The following is a 14,169-nucleotide window of genomic DNA, read 5'->3' as shown; positions in this document are numbered from 1 at the left end:
GGAACTCTGCATGTACATAGGCAGGAACGCCTGCCAAAATGAGGCCAAAGAAACTCCCTAAATGTACTAACCTTGCTTTTTGGCTTCTGTAGTTCTGCTTCTGGCTTAACTGTTCTTGCTAACTGAGGTATGCCAACCCAAGATTTGTTTTTTGTATTTAAATGCCCATCCCTAGAAAGGCTCAGGACTGAACTTAGGCCCTGAACACCCAACCCCCTAATAAAGACTTTGCATTGGCTCGAACCTGTGTCTATGTAGTCTTCTCTGGTGGATACCTCATAATAGTGTTGGAATTATATTTAGAGGTTTATTTTGTGTCCTATTTATTCTATTTTGTTGAAAATGCCAGATGTTCTTGAAATGCTGAGTAAATGGTTCTATGAATCAGGTTAGTCAATAGTATTGAGTAAACTTATATTCTTACTGATGTTTAATCTATTTGTCTCATCAATTAGTAAGAAAATCATATTAAAATCTACAATTATTATGGATTTGTATCTTTTTAAAATTCTATCAATGCTGCTTCATAGATTTTGAAGCTCTGTAATTCGGTTTAGAATTGTGAACTCTTGTTGATACACCGACTTATGTGTTACTATGAAATGGTTGTCAGTGCTTCTTGTATTGCAATCAGCGCTAACGCTGCCATATCCGTTGACTGTACTTAGTTTTCTGCATAGTGTGGTTTTCCTGCAGTCTACTTTTGTCTGCTTCTATCTTTACCTTTCAAAAGAATCACGTGGAGCTGTGTTTTCTCATTCATTCCATCACTATCCACTTTTTAATTGAATTTTTAGTCCACTCACATTTAATGTAATTATTGGTATTATTAGATCATATCTGCCAGTCTGAGTTTATCTAAGCATAAAAATTTTAAAAATTGGAGGCTGAGGTGAGGATTATAAGGTGGTAGTATCAGTTTATCAGTGTCCTCTCAGTACTCACTGTGCTCCTTCATGAGTATGACCTGCACACGAGGGCAGCCACTTACCCACTGCTGCCAGTACAGACTCATGGGCTTGTGTTATAGGATTTTTCACAATGTAGGAACAACCAGGTATGTAATTAAATTTTAAAATTTCAAAACCCTCTTTTCTCTAGTTTTTAGGGTTTTGTTTTATTTGATGATTTCATATGAAGACTATAGTAAGTAGGTAGTTTAAATCTAACTTAAGGAATGTAGTAAAGATAACAGCCCAAAAGTAATTATTTTAACCCATTAAAATGGTTTCAGAGTCTACCCCAAAGATGATATTCCAATATAGCACCTTATCCGATCGTGCTTAATGGCTGTAGTAGTTTTATCTGGAAAAGTTGATAAACAAAGCATAATATTGTTATAAAATTAGGTTTAAAGTTTCTAATGTCTGCGTCGCTCAAAGCATGTTACCACTCTCTTAAAAGCACTTAAATAAATACAACTGCATTATATAATGACCGATAATATAATTGAGAACTATACACAAATATAGTTCTTTGGTATCTGATCTTAGTGTTCTTAAATATTTATAATAAGTGAATTACAAATTACTTTAAGAAATAATTGGTTTTTAAAAAACAATGACATTAACACAACTTTCTGAACAAAAATGTATTAAGAACTTAAGCTCAATCTCTCTCTCTGGCTCTCTCTCTCTCTCACTCATCCTTTCTAAACCCAATAATTACAGTGCCTTCAAAATAATCACAGTTTCCCATAGAAGTTCAGCACTACAGTGTTGTTCCTAAAATCAGAGACAGACTGAAGGAATCCACATGGAGAGAGAACCATTAAGAAACAGTTAAAAAGAGTCATAAAAATAAAACCACCATTGAAATGCCATAAAAACATGAGTTCATATAATTAATATATGCTAATAAAGATGGTCTGCCTCTGAATCAGAGAAGCTTCCTTTCATAGTGAGCCTCATCAATGCTTATAGAAAGAGAACAAGTGACAGCGGAGAGAACTGACCCCTGACTGGGACAGTAATATCACAGCTCCATGGAGCACCGTGGAAGAAGAGGTGGAAAGACGTCAAGAGTCACAGGCTGGGGACGGCTGCTTAGAGATCACGCCTTCTGGACATAACAGGACATGGCACTCAGGAGCTCACAGCAGCTATGGATGAGAGTCCACTCTGGCTGAGGCTCTCTTGGCAACTGATGGCCCCTGAGGAGAGGAGAGTCAGTTTTCTTAAGTGGTATGGCCCGAGTCAGCTGCTTATGATCCAGTGGCCCACTTACACTCACAGGCAACACTAATTGGTCTCAGTAGGTTGTTTAAAAAAAAAAAGACATAAATTTGGGCGGAGGGGACACGTAGGTGGTCTTATGGGAGAAACTAATGGACTATAGTCTGGAAGAGAAAGTATGCTCTGAATTCATTGTCTTTGGGGATGGAGAGGCCTCAGGCACTTTCAGAGGACCAGAGTTCAGTTCTCAGCACCCACACTGGGTGGCTTACAACCTCCTGTAATTCCAGCTCCAGGGGATCCAACCCCCTCTGCTGGTCTGAGGGCAACCACACTCGTGTACATTTACCTGGACACAGACTCACATACATACACATAATTACTTTAACAGTCTTTAAATACATTGTACTCATGTATGAAATTACCAAGGAATAAATAAAAAACTAAAGAAAAACAGATAAGTAAGAGGCAAATGTTGAATATTGGATGTGTCTGGACTCTAATAGAACTTTGTGTTAACTGTCTGATATATTCATAAGTAAGAGATGAGACAGCCTGGGGAAAATAGACTTAACATACACTTAATGATATGATGGAAATCTCATACTTCAACACTAAGTAAAAGCAGAATACAGAAATTCACATGCTGTTTAATTATTTTAATTATCTGTGCCTTAAAATAATTTTTGAAATGAAATTTAACCATGGTTGTTTTGGGGAGATAGGATTTACTTAATGGAATTTTCCAGATTTCCTCAATTAGGACAAACTAATTTAAAATACAGAAACACAAACTCTATGGTAATTGGTAAAAATCAAAAGATAACAACTTAAAATAAGACTACAGCAGGACACAGCGTCCAGAATATGATGGATCTTGAGATCTGAGAACAAGAAAGACGTTCTCTCTATTGAAGGAGGTGGAACTTGTGTTTTGAAGAGTACAGTTTGCAGAAGGATCTGGAGAGGATGAGGAGATGCAGGAGCTTCGTGAGTGGTGGAAGAGAGGCTGGGTGGTGGGTTGGGTGGGAATGGAGCGGTAGAGACTGTGAGGAGCAGATTAATGCTATGAATACCTGGGCTTGAAAATCAGCAGGTCTCGCTGACGATGGAGAGCCGGTGAGAGAGGGAGCTGTCCTGAGTGTTTCCTAGACTTCTGGTTTGCCTGGATTCTGAACTCCAAGAAAGAGCTCCAAGCTTAAAATGGAGATCAGTAGTTGGTTGGGAGCATGCCATTGAATGTCAAGGTGAAAATTTGGATTATAAACCCCATGTTCAGAGAAGAGGATGGACTAGGAAGACTGGACTAAGCCACGTGACATAGCTAAAGCCAGGCCATGGTCCAAATGCTCTAATGAGAGACCATTTCTTTACATGATGAAGGACTTGGGGCAGGCCAAGCCTTGGTGAGGTTTAGCAATCCAACAACCAGGTAAAGAATGACCCTCAAAGAATCTGAGACAAAGCACTAAAGACACAGGGGAAATAAAAAGGTCATGCCATAGAAGCCAAGATGAAAAAGACATGGTGAATAAAGAGAACAGTAAACAACGTTACACATCGCTGAAGGAAAAAGATAAAACAAGGATGGAAGTCAGCTAGACTCAGTAATGGTGGCCACTGGGGACAGAAGGGGCAGGGACTTCAGTGAGATGGGCTGTAGGCTGGCACAAACAGGTTGATGAGTGAGGTGGGCATGACCCAATGGAGACAGCGCTCTTTACCAAACCACAGAGTAGCAGTCTAGTGATGTAATAGGAAAGTTCATCCTGCAGCTCCTACAGGACAGTGTCTTGCAAGCTCCAGCTCCCCCACCCCACCACATCTGCAGGGCAGGGTGAGTAACAGAGTGACTTTGCAGCAGAGACCAGAACACACGTATTATTCAGATGTAATATCAGTTCTGCCCTTTCAAAATTTCCTTAGCAGATGTGCAAAGACATCATTATTCCACACAACTCCCATGAACCCTGAGCGCCTTGGAGGCCATTACAGTGGGCGATGTTCTGACTGGAGACCTGTATTAAAAGATAATAGTAACAATGAACCCAGCTGTCAAAGGTGGAAGACAGACATGTGGAATCAAACACATTTCACTGTCTTAGTTCCTTGCAAGGCAAGTTCAACTCTCTTTGCATTTGGCAGGGTAATTGAAAGCTTTGCTTTTAAGAAAACCTTAAAACCTTTATTTCTGAAAGCCCTCCTTCTCTCTGTGTTCATGCTATCTTAGTCATTCTGTAGCCAAAGTCACCGTTTCAAGGTGTGAGTGGCAGTTCTGGAGGCAGGCTATTTGGAGATGAACAGCAATACGATGTGTTTCTGTTGGACAGAGTACAAAGTCTTTTCTCAGTGAGGAAGGGGAGAGATGCCTCCTAGTTTCACGGGCTCAGGAAAGAAATGAAGCTGAGGGCATTAGGTGTCTTGTGGCCAGAGATTAATACAGCCAGTGCCTGCTGTGTCCATTTCTGCTCTCTACTACCCTGAGAACAAAAGCCGAGATTTGAGACAATGATACCATAACTGAAGGCCTCTCCTGAAATTAGCTGCACAACTCCGCCACAGTGCTGCCCAAACAGGGCTAAGGCTGATGCATCCCCTACATGGAAATGAGCCAAGAACTTAGGTGATAAAATAATAATTAAAGAGGAACCGAAAAGGTGATTACGTGCTTTAAAGTAACAACAAAATGTGTGTTCATGTGCAAGTGCATGATCTTGGCTCTCTATAAAGTATTATATCATTAAGTTTTTAAAGAAAGCAAAAACCTATGGCTGTAATTAGAAGGCTTCTCTAAGTTGCATACTAAGTTTAAATTAGAAAAAAGAATTGGCTGCTGAGACCCCCACACCCTGGCACGAGACAATGAAGAACCTGGAGTTGGGCTGCAGCGTCAGCTTTTCAGATGCTTACATTATAGCATGGCCTCAGGAAGCCACCACACAGCAACCATGCCTTCAGGTAGGTAGCCTTCATGACTTTTGGAATCTCCAATCATACTCATGCCTTAGTTTTATGCTGGCTTATCGTCTATTTTCCCTACCCAACAAAGGACACAAACTCCCCAGGAGCAAAAGCATGGTCATCTGGCTCATCTCCAGTATAAAAACACCCAGCATGCATCAGATGCTCAGACATATGTGCTCGTGGACTAAAGCAGCACCACGGTGCTGGTCTCTATGTCAGGGACGTTGTGCTAAGCACATCACAGAGCTCATTCACTGTTCATCCAAACCTTGGAACAGTTAGACTTTTCTGTTGTGCAGGGGAATAAGATGAGACACAGAACACATAACTTTCCCAGGGTCACATACCCAGTAACTGAACAAGACTGGGGTTTGAACCCAGACATTTCCACTGCTAGACACCCCAAGTCTTCTTGCTCCTGATATATTACGTCATTTGACTTCACGGCCTTAGCTTCATTATGAAAGTTCTAGGCTAGCAGCTTTCCTGTTCATCTCTTCTAATCCTCTGGCCCAACTCAGGACTTAGAGGCAGGAGAGATCACGTTGGAGCTCCTGCCAATAGTAACACGGAAAAAAATCTGCTTGGAAACACAAAACAGTGCTGGGGTGTTTGCAGTTGCAGCAAGCACAAAGGGGCACAAACAACCACATTATGAAATAACAAGCCCCCCCCCCATCTTTCTTGTTTGGTTTATTCCACATTTAGAGCGAGGAGGCAGTTCTGTGCCCCTCACGGAGTTTGTATTGTATAGGACAGCAGAGATATGAATAGGGGCAGACTGTAGACTGGGTTGTGGAAGCCAACACAGCAGGGAGTCCTCCTTTGTGACAATCAGGAAAAGAAGATGTGAACTCCCAGAAAGCTTTCAGGATGAGAGATACAATACAAGGGAAGCTGTTGGTGGCCACCATCCCTCTCCTCCCCTCCTCCATGGGCATGTGTCCAGCTGGAGAAAGAGAGAGGAATGTGATTTCCTATTCTAGCCCAAACAGAGATAAGGCTCGAAATCTGAGTCTCCCGAAACAGAGAAGCAGGAAGGTTTGGATGAAACCAGACTCCAAGGTGTTTAGACATTTAGATTGGAGGCCTTAGGGGGTAAAAATTATTATCTTTAGTGCTGCTCTTAGTGAAGAATAAACCTCTGTCTCCTCTTTGCCTGACTTAAGATTTGAAAACAGGATGGTTTTGATTGGACTGTGTAAAGGATCTGAGCTGTTATTAAAAGTTCTAAAATATAGAAAAAAAAAAAACAAAAAACAAAAGACAAAAAACAAACTACATTCAGGCTTAAACGCCCTCTGAATTCCAAGCTATGTGCTGACACACAGCACCGGCCCAACTGACAGCGCTATATTTACAGCCTGAAGGACGGGGCTCTCCGTGGTGATTTTTCATGTAGGAAGTCACACTAACACCCCTCAGACGCCTGCATACATCTTAACTTAAAACTAACTTTGCCCGCGCCAGCATAATGATTCTGTTTAAGACTTTTTTAAAAAGTGAGATCCTGAATGTCAAGGTGTTATAAAAAGATAAAACACGCCTTGCACATGTCCATAGCCTCCTGCCCGGCGGGGCGTTCAAGGCAAGCTTTGTCGAGCCAGTTTCATTACCGGAGAGCCTGATAAATGTACCGCCACGAGTAGCCTGAAGAGTTCTTTCAGGCTCATGCTGTGAACCCACTCAAGCACAGAATATCATTATATGGCTTTGTTACTATTACTTTTTTCTAATTTTTCAATTATACATTTTTAAAAATTTATTTTTAGGAATTAAGAGAGCTCATGGCTTTAGCATGAACTCTGCACTGCAATGTAGATGGGCCGCAGGGAGTCAAGTTTTGCCAACTAGAGAAGGTAAAGAGACTGTTAGTTCCTTGACCTCTCCATCCAAGGAGCCTTGGTTTCCCCATGAAAACAGAGTTTAAGGGTCTGTCTCATCCTTCCTTTTTCAAAAATGAGGTGTAGAGTACACAAGTTCTGGCATCCTCCTGCGATTAGTTTATCAGTGGGCCTAGAATTTCTGATAGATTGAACAAGCATTTTAGTCATTTAACAGTTTGGCATCAACTTCACGATGGACCTTTATTATCTTTGGGAGATAAAAACCTAACCAGTTACAAACATGTTTTAAAATGTATGATCACAGCATGTGGGATGCTCATGGAGTAGGCCCCCCTCCTTCGACAAACTCACCTAATGACTTCCCGCCACTCATTCTTCACTAGAAAAGATGACATAGAGCATAAAGGTTTGTTAGGAGCCAGTGACAAAACCAAATAATACCTTCCGGTTAAACTCGCAGGAACAGAAGGATACAGGAATCACACTTGGTACAACCAACAATTTTTCACAGTGAGTCTCATGCCAGTGTTTGCCAAGGCCTCTTGCTCAGAGCACAGCTTCAGTGGGTGCTTAACTGTCACGGGGGTTACCCTCGGCTACCCACAGTGAGCTGAAGGGCTGCTGTCGCGCATTTACTCCAATTACTTGACAGATTTACTGAAACCGTGTTTGGATGGAGGCAAAACTTATGAGTAAGTGGATAAATATATGGGCTATGCTTTTAGTTTATGATTGATATCAAAATAGCAACTTGAGTAATCAGATTTTGAAAATAATTCATGTGAAAGCAATAACAAGGAAAGTTGGGAATCTGCCATTCGATTATTTAATTTCTTTCTCCTGTCCTGACTATAAATCAAAAAAACTGAATTAAAAATTCTTGGAGAACTTGGATGCAAAATGACTAGGCTATTTTTATTGCGGTCAATGTTTGGTTTGGAAAAAGTGTCATCTAGCAAATAAGGATGATCTGTCTGCAGCAATATAAGTGGAGTTCTTGGGCAATGGGTTTCTGGAAGCAAACTAGGGTGGGGACAAGCAATTTAAAGACTTACTAGTGTGACAAGTGTTAGGGCCCTGGTGCCTGCTCACCATATTGGTACAAACCACCGTGAGGTCCTGTTTGTGGGTTGGTCTCGTCTGTTGGACTAAAATCCTAGGCAGGGATACTATCTTACTCATCTTTGGCTTGTCACAGGATAACACTGCCATCCTAGCAACAGAGTACAATGAGCGAGGGTGCTGAGCAAAGTTCTCTTCACTGCTTTTCAACCTTCTCTGTCCCCTACATCACCGTGTCCCAAGATCTCTCCACACTCACCTATCTATGGCATCTCAATTGCTCACTAGAGGTGGTATCTCTGTTCCAAGCCTGAAATTCACCAGTGTGCCCCAAGCCTTTGCTAGGAGAACATCAGAGTGATTCCTGCAGAACCTAGACCACAGGTATCCTCAGAATCTACAGGGCATTCGGTGCTCCACTAGAAGTCTTCTAACTTAGCTTTGGTACCCAGCACCCCATCAGACTACATTTGTAGCAGTTGTATTCTCAGAGATTTCACAGACACATATATTTATTTACTGATACTCTCTCCACATATTAAATACAAAGAAACACTGTCCACAATATCCAGCTGGATATTGTCTTTTCTATCTTAAGTACCGATTGACTCACTGTAAGTGTGAACGTCTGGCCACTTTATAAGTTTTCCTGGTTCACCAAGTTGAAGAGGGCTTAGATTTTTATTGGAATTCTGTTTCTAGGCAGGTTACATCACATATAATTTTTTTTTTATTATTTTTAGGATTTGTTGTAACCATGGGGTAGTAGGCCATGTTATCATTGAGCGCTATGGTTTGAATGGGTTCATGAAAGTGCTAGAAATGTAATTGCTAATACTAGGTGTTGAGAAGTCAGCCTTTATGGTGTTACTGGGTCATGAGGATGCCATTCTTATGGCTAGATTATAGTTGTTATAGCAGTGGATTAAGTCTAACCCCCTCAACACTCTCATTTCCTCTTTCCAGCGTTCGCTTTCCAAGCCTCTAGAACCATGAGCCAAAGAAGTTTCTATTGTTTATAATATCCTGTCTGTGGCATTCTGTATTGCAGTATTTAGAAAAAAACCCAACAAACCAAAAAACAAAACAGCATTCTTTCTTATAGAAAATTACAGAAGAAGAGACAGGCCAGTAGAGAAGAAATAACATACTCAGACACAGACAGGTGCATTAAGAAGTAGCCTTCTGGGGCTGGTGAGACAACCTAGTGGGTAGGAGTACTTCCTGTGCAGGCATGAGGGCCTGAGTTTAAATCCCTAGATCCTATGGAAAAAGCTAAACATGGCTGTGTACGTGGATAGCCCCTGTGCATGGTGGGCAGAGGCTGGAGGGTAGAGCTGGGGTTTGTTTGCTGTCAGCCCACCTTGGGGTACAGTGAGAGACTCTATCTCAAGTAGTTAGAGGCTCTATCTCAAAAAATTAGGTGGAGAGTTATAGGGTGGGAGACACCCCTTACAACATGCTCTGGCCTTTGTATTAGCATACACACCAGCACACACATGTGTATATATAATATATACACACAAGTAGAATTATGAAGTTAATTTACAGCTGCAGCATAAATGATTAACCTGCATTCCAATACCCAAAAGGAGATAAAAATAATCTAGTCCGAGGAAAGAACTTAATAACATTGTCATTCGTCATTACTTGTCTTTCCTTTTTCCTAGGTTGAAGTGTCTCTTCAAACTAGCACTGCCTTGTCACCTGAGATCCTAATATGCACTAGAACTGAGGGACCCTAATCGGCAGAGGAGAGGGGAAGGGGCTGTAAGGGAGAAGGAGTGTAACTAAACAAAAGGATGGTGACCTTCAGAGATGACTGGCTCCTTCCTCTTCCACCTAACCTGAGATCAATGCCTGGAGACTAAAAACAAAGGTCTTGCAGGATTTTCTCCTGCCAGCAGAGCCTCTGATGAGGGACTGGCCCAACAAGTTCAAGGCTAGATGAAGACACCTTTACACAACAGTGGTGGGCCAATCAGCCATCCTGCCTTCTTCAAACTGACCAAAGCTAAATCAGGGAAGGAAGACCTTTTAAAGATGTAAACACCCCTAGTCATCAAGGAGAAGCTGGGCTTCAGTTTCCCAAGCCCCCTCTGCTTCACTGTGTGCTTTCTCGCCCCTAAATAAACCTTTACTTATTGGTCGCTTCTAGCTGATCCATTTGGTGGTGTTTGAGAAGTTCCCAGCTGTCACCTGTTAATGCTCAAAATATTTCCTGCTTTTCCACCCTTTAACTGCATAGAAAAGGAACCAGTCAAGAACCCTAGACAATAACAGGACTATGGGGCTGTTGCAGGGCGTGGGATGCAGGGTAGGTATAGATGCTCCGAGCTGGGGCAGACTGAGAGCTTTTTTCAGAGCCCCTGTACTAGTCCCTAGCTTCAGGACTCAGTGGTATCTACATCCTGGCCGCTCAGACTTTCTCATCCTGTGTAGCAGCAGCAGCAGCCACTGCTTCAATCAGCTCCTTCTGCTGTATCCATCTCCCTATGCAATCGATAGATACCTAAGAACTGACCTGTGATCCCACGCTGAGCCCTTGGAGGTTCCTCCAGTATTGAGATCTTTTTCTCACGTGGTGTGAGGGCCAGTTTTTCTCTGGTAGAGTCAGGGGATGAGCTGTCCTTTTCGCAGCCATTCATGTGACCATTTTGTACCAGTGGTGCCTGGGGCTGCAGGGGCCCCACCTCTGGCCTCTCCACCTTGTCCTTAGCATCTTTGTTGCCTTGATGCTGCTTGGATTTGCTTCTCTTCCTTTTATTATTCTACAGGGAGAAACAAAGGGGAAAACAGTATTGATGTTCAGTGGAGGCTGTGATAAGACAATTGTTCTGACACCTGGGTTTTAATAGAATGGGTGAGAGCACATCTTTATTAAATACCCAGATTAATCTAAGTATTATGCTTCTAAAGGAAGTTGTTCAAATTTTTTACCTTGCGATTGTAGTAAACAAAACATTAATTTGAAAGGGAAAAACTACAGGAGCAATAGCTTAAATAGCAGAGAGGTAATTTAAGCAACATAAGAAATACTCTAAAACCTCTGGAAGAACTGGTTATACTAAGAAATATCTCTTGCTTCTTGAAGCAGTTCAGGAACTAGAGGCCAGATGGACACTCAGGTTCCATTATCTGGGGAGGGAACCAAAGGGGAGGACTGACAGGAATAAGGCAGGCTATCCATAGCAAAAAGGTGCATAGCTGTTTCCTGAAACATTGCATCCTGCAGGAATGTAAACAACTAACAGGAAGTCCCTAAAACTCACCAGATACACTATGTGGCCTCTCTCCTGAGAGTAAACAATACTGTTCGGAGTCTCTCTCAGACTGGCCAAACTGCTAAGACTTGGAAAAAAGCCATGCAGCTTGGAAGAAGCAGAGACCAGCCAAGCAGCCTGGCAGAGGCTCAGACCAATTGAGCCACTGGAAAAGATGCTCTCCAGCCTGTTAAGCTGTCACAGGCTGTGCAGTGAGCTACAGGTTCCCAGCACTGTGAGCTGTCACCCATGCTGGGTGATGCAGCTGTCTTTGAGTCATTTCTGCTCCTGTAAGTAACCCCTTACCTATATTCCTGTAAGTAAACATAGTAAAACTCATTGGTTCACCAAGTTAGATGGTGCCATCTGTACTTTGGTCTGTTGTAGGATCCCTATCTGGGGTGAACAGATAGATGTGTGTCGTGTCTCCCCGGGAGAAGCCTGTTACATATGAAAAGGAAGCACAAGGCGGGCCTAACATGGAGCTCTGCAACAGGCATTGACCAATCAGGAGATTGCAGGAATTGTTGTCATTGTCCAGCATGTTTAAGGCAGCCAGAGGCTCCAGAATCATTCTGTGGTTATTTAAGCTGGGGCAACAGCTATTACAAGGTAATACCAGACCTGTCCACTCCACCTGAACCCAGGACCTCCCACCTGTTCATTACATATACTCTGAAATAGCTCCGGACTACATTTATATCAGACTGTTTTAGAGTCTCACAGAATTTTATTGTATTTCTTCTCAAATGTTTGGCCACTGAGTATATAACAGTAACCAGGACATGGACAAAATGCTTCTAATTGATAGATCCATTTTTCTTGGATGTGTGCATCCTCCCCACACCCCCAACTCCCCTTGAGCCCCTTCGTCCCTCCCTCCAACATTTACTGTATTGCAAAGCATGTGTGGAGGTCAGAGGACAACTTGCAGAGAACTTGTGGGTTCTCTCCTTCCACCATGTGGATCCCAGGGAACAAAGTCAGGAAGTCAGGCTTGGCAGCAAATGCCTTTACCTGTTGAGTTACCAGGAGCCCTTGACTTTGGTTTTATCTATTTGGTATTTGGTGTAACCATCAGTGGTACAGATACCTGACCCATTAGAAAGTGTGTTCCACCTGGGTTTGCAGCAGAGCACCAGGGTGACTTTGTCTTCCAGGACACTTAGAGACCAACTGACACCTAGAGAAACTCTTTAGCCCCGCCTAGTTCCTTTTGTTTCTGAATCATCACAATCATGCCCAGGTTCGTCTGGATGAGAGATCTGTACTGCTGCCCACAGGGGAAAGGGACAGTGGACATTACCCCCACCCCATACACCAGCCTGCACTGCTGGCTTTTGGAGTTCATCTCCCTACTGAACCCACAAGAGGAGCCTCACTAAGGAACTGAGGCTGTAGCTGCTGTTGCTGCTTCTCTTCCCATCCCAATCACAGAAACTTAAAAACCAAAGCACACATCTGAATTTTTTTCCATGTAAAGATAAATACCGCCTTTCAATCACTTGCAAATCATCTTTATCTCACTGGGAAGCTATGATTAAAGAGAAGCAGAGATTGTCAAGAATCGTGGCAAACAAACTGGGCAAAGCCTCCTAACTCCTCCTCTTCTACATGAAACCCGAAGGAGGAAAGGATGACTCCAACCATGCCTGCAATCCTGGCGCTGCGTGAAAGCAACGCTGCTGCTTTGTGTTGGTTCAGAACCTGTCCCCTAGGCCTGTGATCTTCCCTTCACGGGCAGGGTAGGCTGGCATCTTATATCCCGTGAGAAGCAAAACAGCAGGCCCTGTGGTGTCAGTGTGGAAATGGGATGCTGGTGGCTGCAGACACACCGTGGCTATGCCCAGGAACCCCACTTCCTGTGATTACACAGTATGGTATTGTCATGTGAATGGGGCAGAGGAAAATCTTTCGATTGCCCTTAAGGAACAGCTCTAGCGTGTTCCAGGAGGACCCCTGCTATCTATGGCGTTATGGCACTTTTCTCTTTTATTGAAGACTGATTTCAGATTCCAGGGCAAAAGGTATCTTAAAGCAGCATTGGATAGGTTCATGTGGGGAAAGAAAAAAACGGGAAAATATATTTTGGGCTTTTTAAGTGTCTTTAAAGCACTCCTTAATTTCTGCCTTTGTGCTATGGGATATGTTTGGGCATATTAGCATCTTCAATGCTTTGGATTGTGCCACCAGGCTCCTCTTAATGCTTACAAAGAAACACAACTCTAGCGCTCCTTGAGTGTACCTGGTTGATACACACATACACGCACGCACGCACGCACGCACGCACGCACGCACGCACGCACTGAACAGAAAATAAGGGCCTCAGGAGTGAAAGTAGCTGGTAACTGGAGCAAAGCCTAGATTCGGAAGCTTTCTGGGTGTGCATATTAACAAGTTCGAATGAAGCACAAAATTGGCAGCTTTGTTGAAAGGATAACAACCCTGAAGGTTTGACTGAAGATGTTACTAATTCAGCGTCACCCTTAATCTTACCTTCTTCTTTCCTGTCATGTTCCATTCTTTAAGAACTTGAATAGCACTGCCTAGATAAAGAGAAAGAATCTTCAACAAATATCCACACAATAAATTGAATGGAAAACTCATCCGTGCTCGGTAGCAAGGCTGGGGGAGGGTGGGGGCGGGCAGGGCAGACTTCTTCATTTATTTTGATACAGCCTATCTTAATAAAAATGCCAGTTCTGTTTCTTATTTCCAAGATCTTCATTTAATTCACTGCACAATCTTGGTTTTATAAAAATATTAAACCCTGCTTTGTGAAGCATACTTTTTTTTATCCTATTGTCTTAGGGAATATGAGATCATGTCTTGAGAGTTTTCTGATAGCTTCATTGCCAT

The 14,169-nt window shown here is 42.7% G+C and overlaps 1 protein-coding gene across 8 annotated transcripts in view; it reads right to left on the bottom strand.

Annotated features, from left to right (window-relative positions):
• The window catches only part of Spats2l (spermatogenesis associated serine rich 2 like), a 179,999-nt gene that overhangs the window by 54,290 nt on the left and 111,540 nt on the right, over nt 1–14,169 (bottom strand). For all 8 annotated transcript variants that reach the window (XM_029481286.2, XM_029481241.2, XM_021157675.2 and 5 more), the window contains 2 exons: nt 13,807–13,856; nt 10,572–10,818 (listed from right to left, as the gene is read on the bottom strand). In XM_029481286.2, the coding sequence (XP_029337146.1) occupies nt 10,572–10,818; nt 13,807–13,856 (297 nt within the window). The remainder of the gene's footprint in view (nt 1–10,571; nt 10,819–13,806; nt 13,857–14,169) is intronic.

Source organism: Mus caroli, unplaced genomic scaffold (assembly GCF_978045245.1).
Source record: "Mus caroli unplaced genomic scaffold, Mus_caroli_1 scaffold_1, whole genome shotgun sequence".
Lineage (NCBI taxonomy): Eukaryota > Metazoa > Chordata > Mammalia > Rodentia > Muridae > Mus > Mus caroli.
Note: the sequence above shows the minus strand (reverse complement) of the source record. Positions and strands in the feature narration are given on the sequence as shown.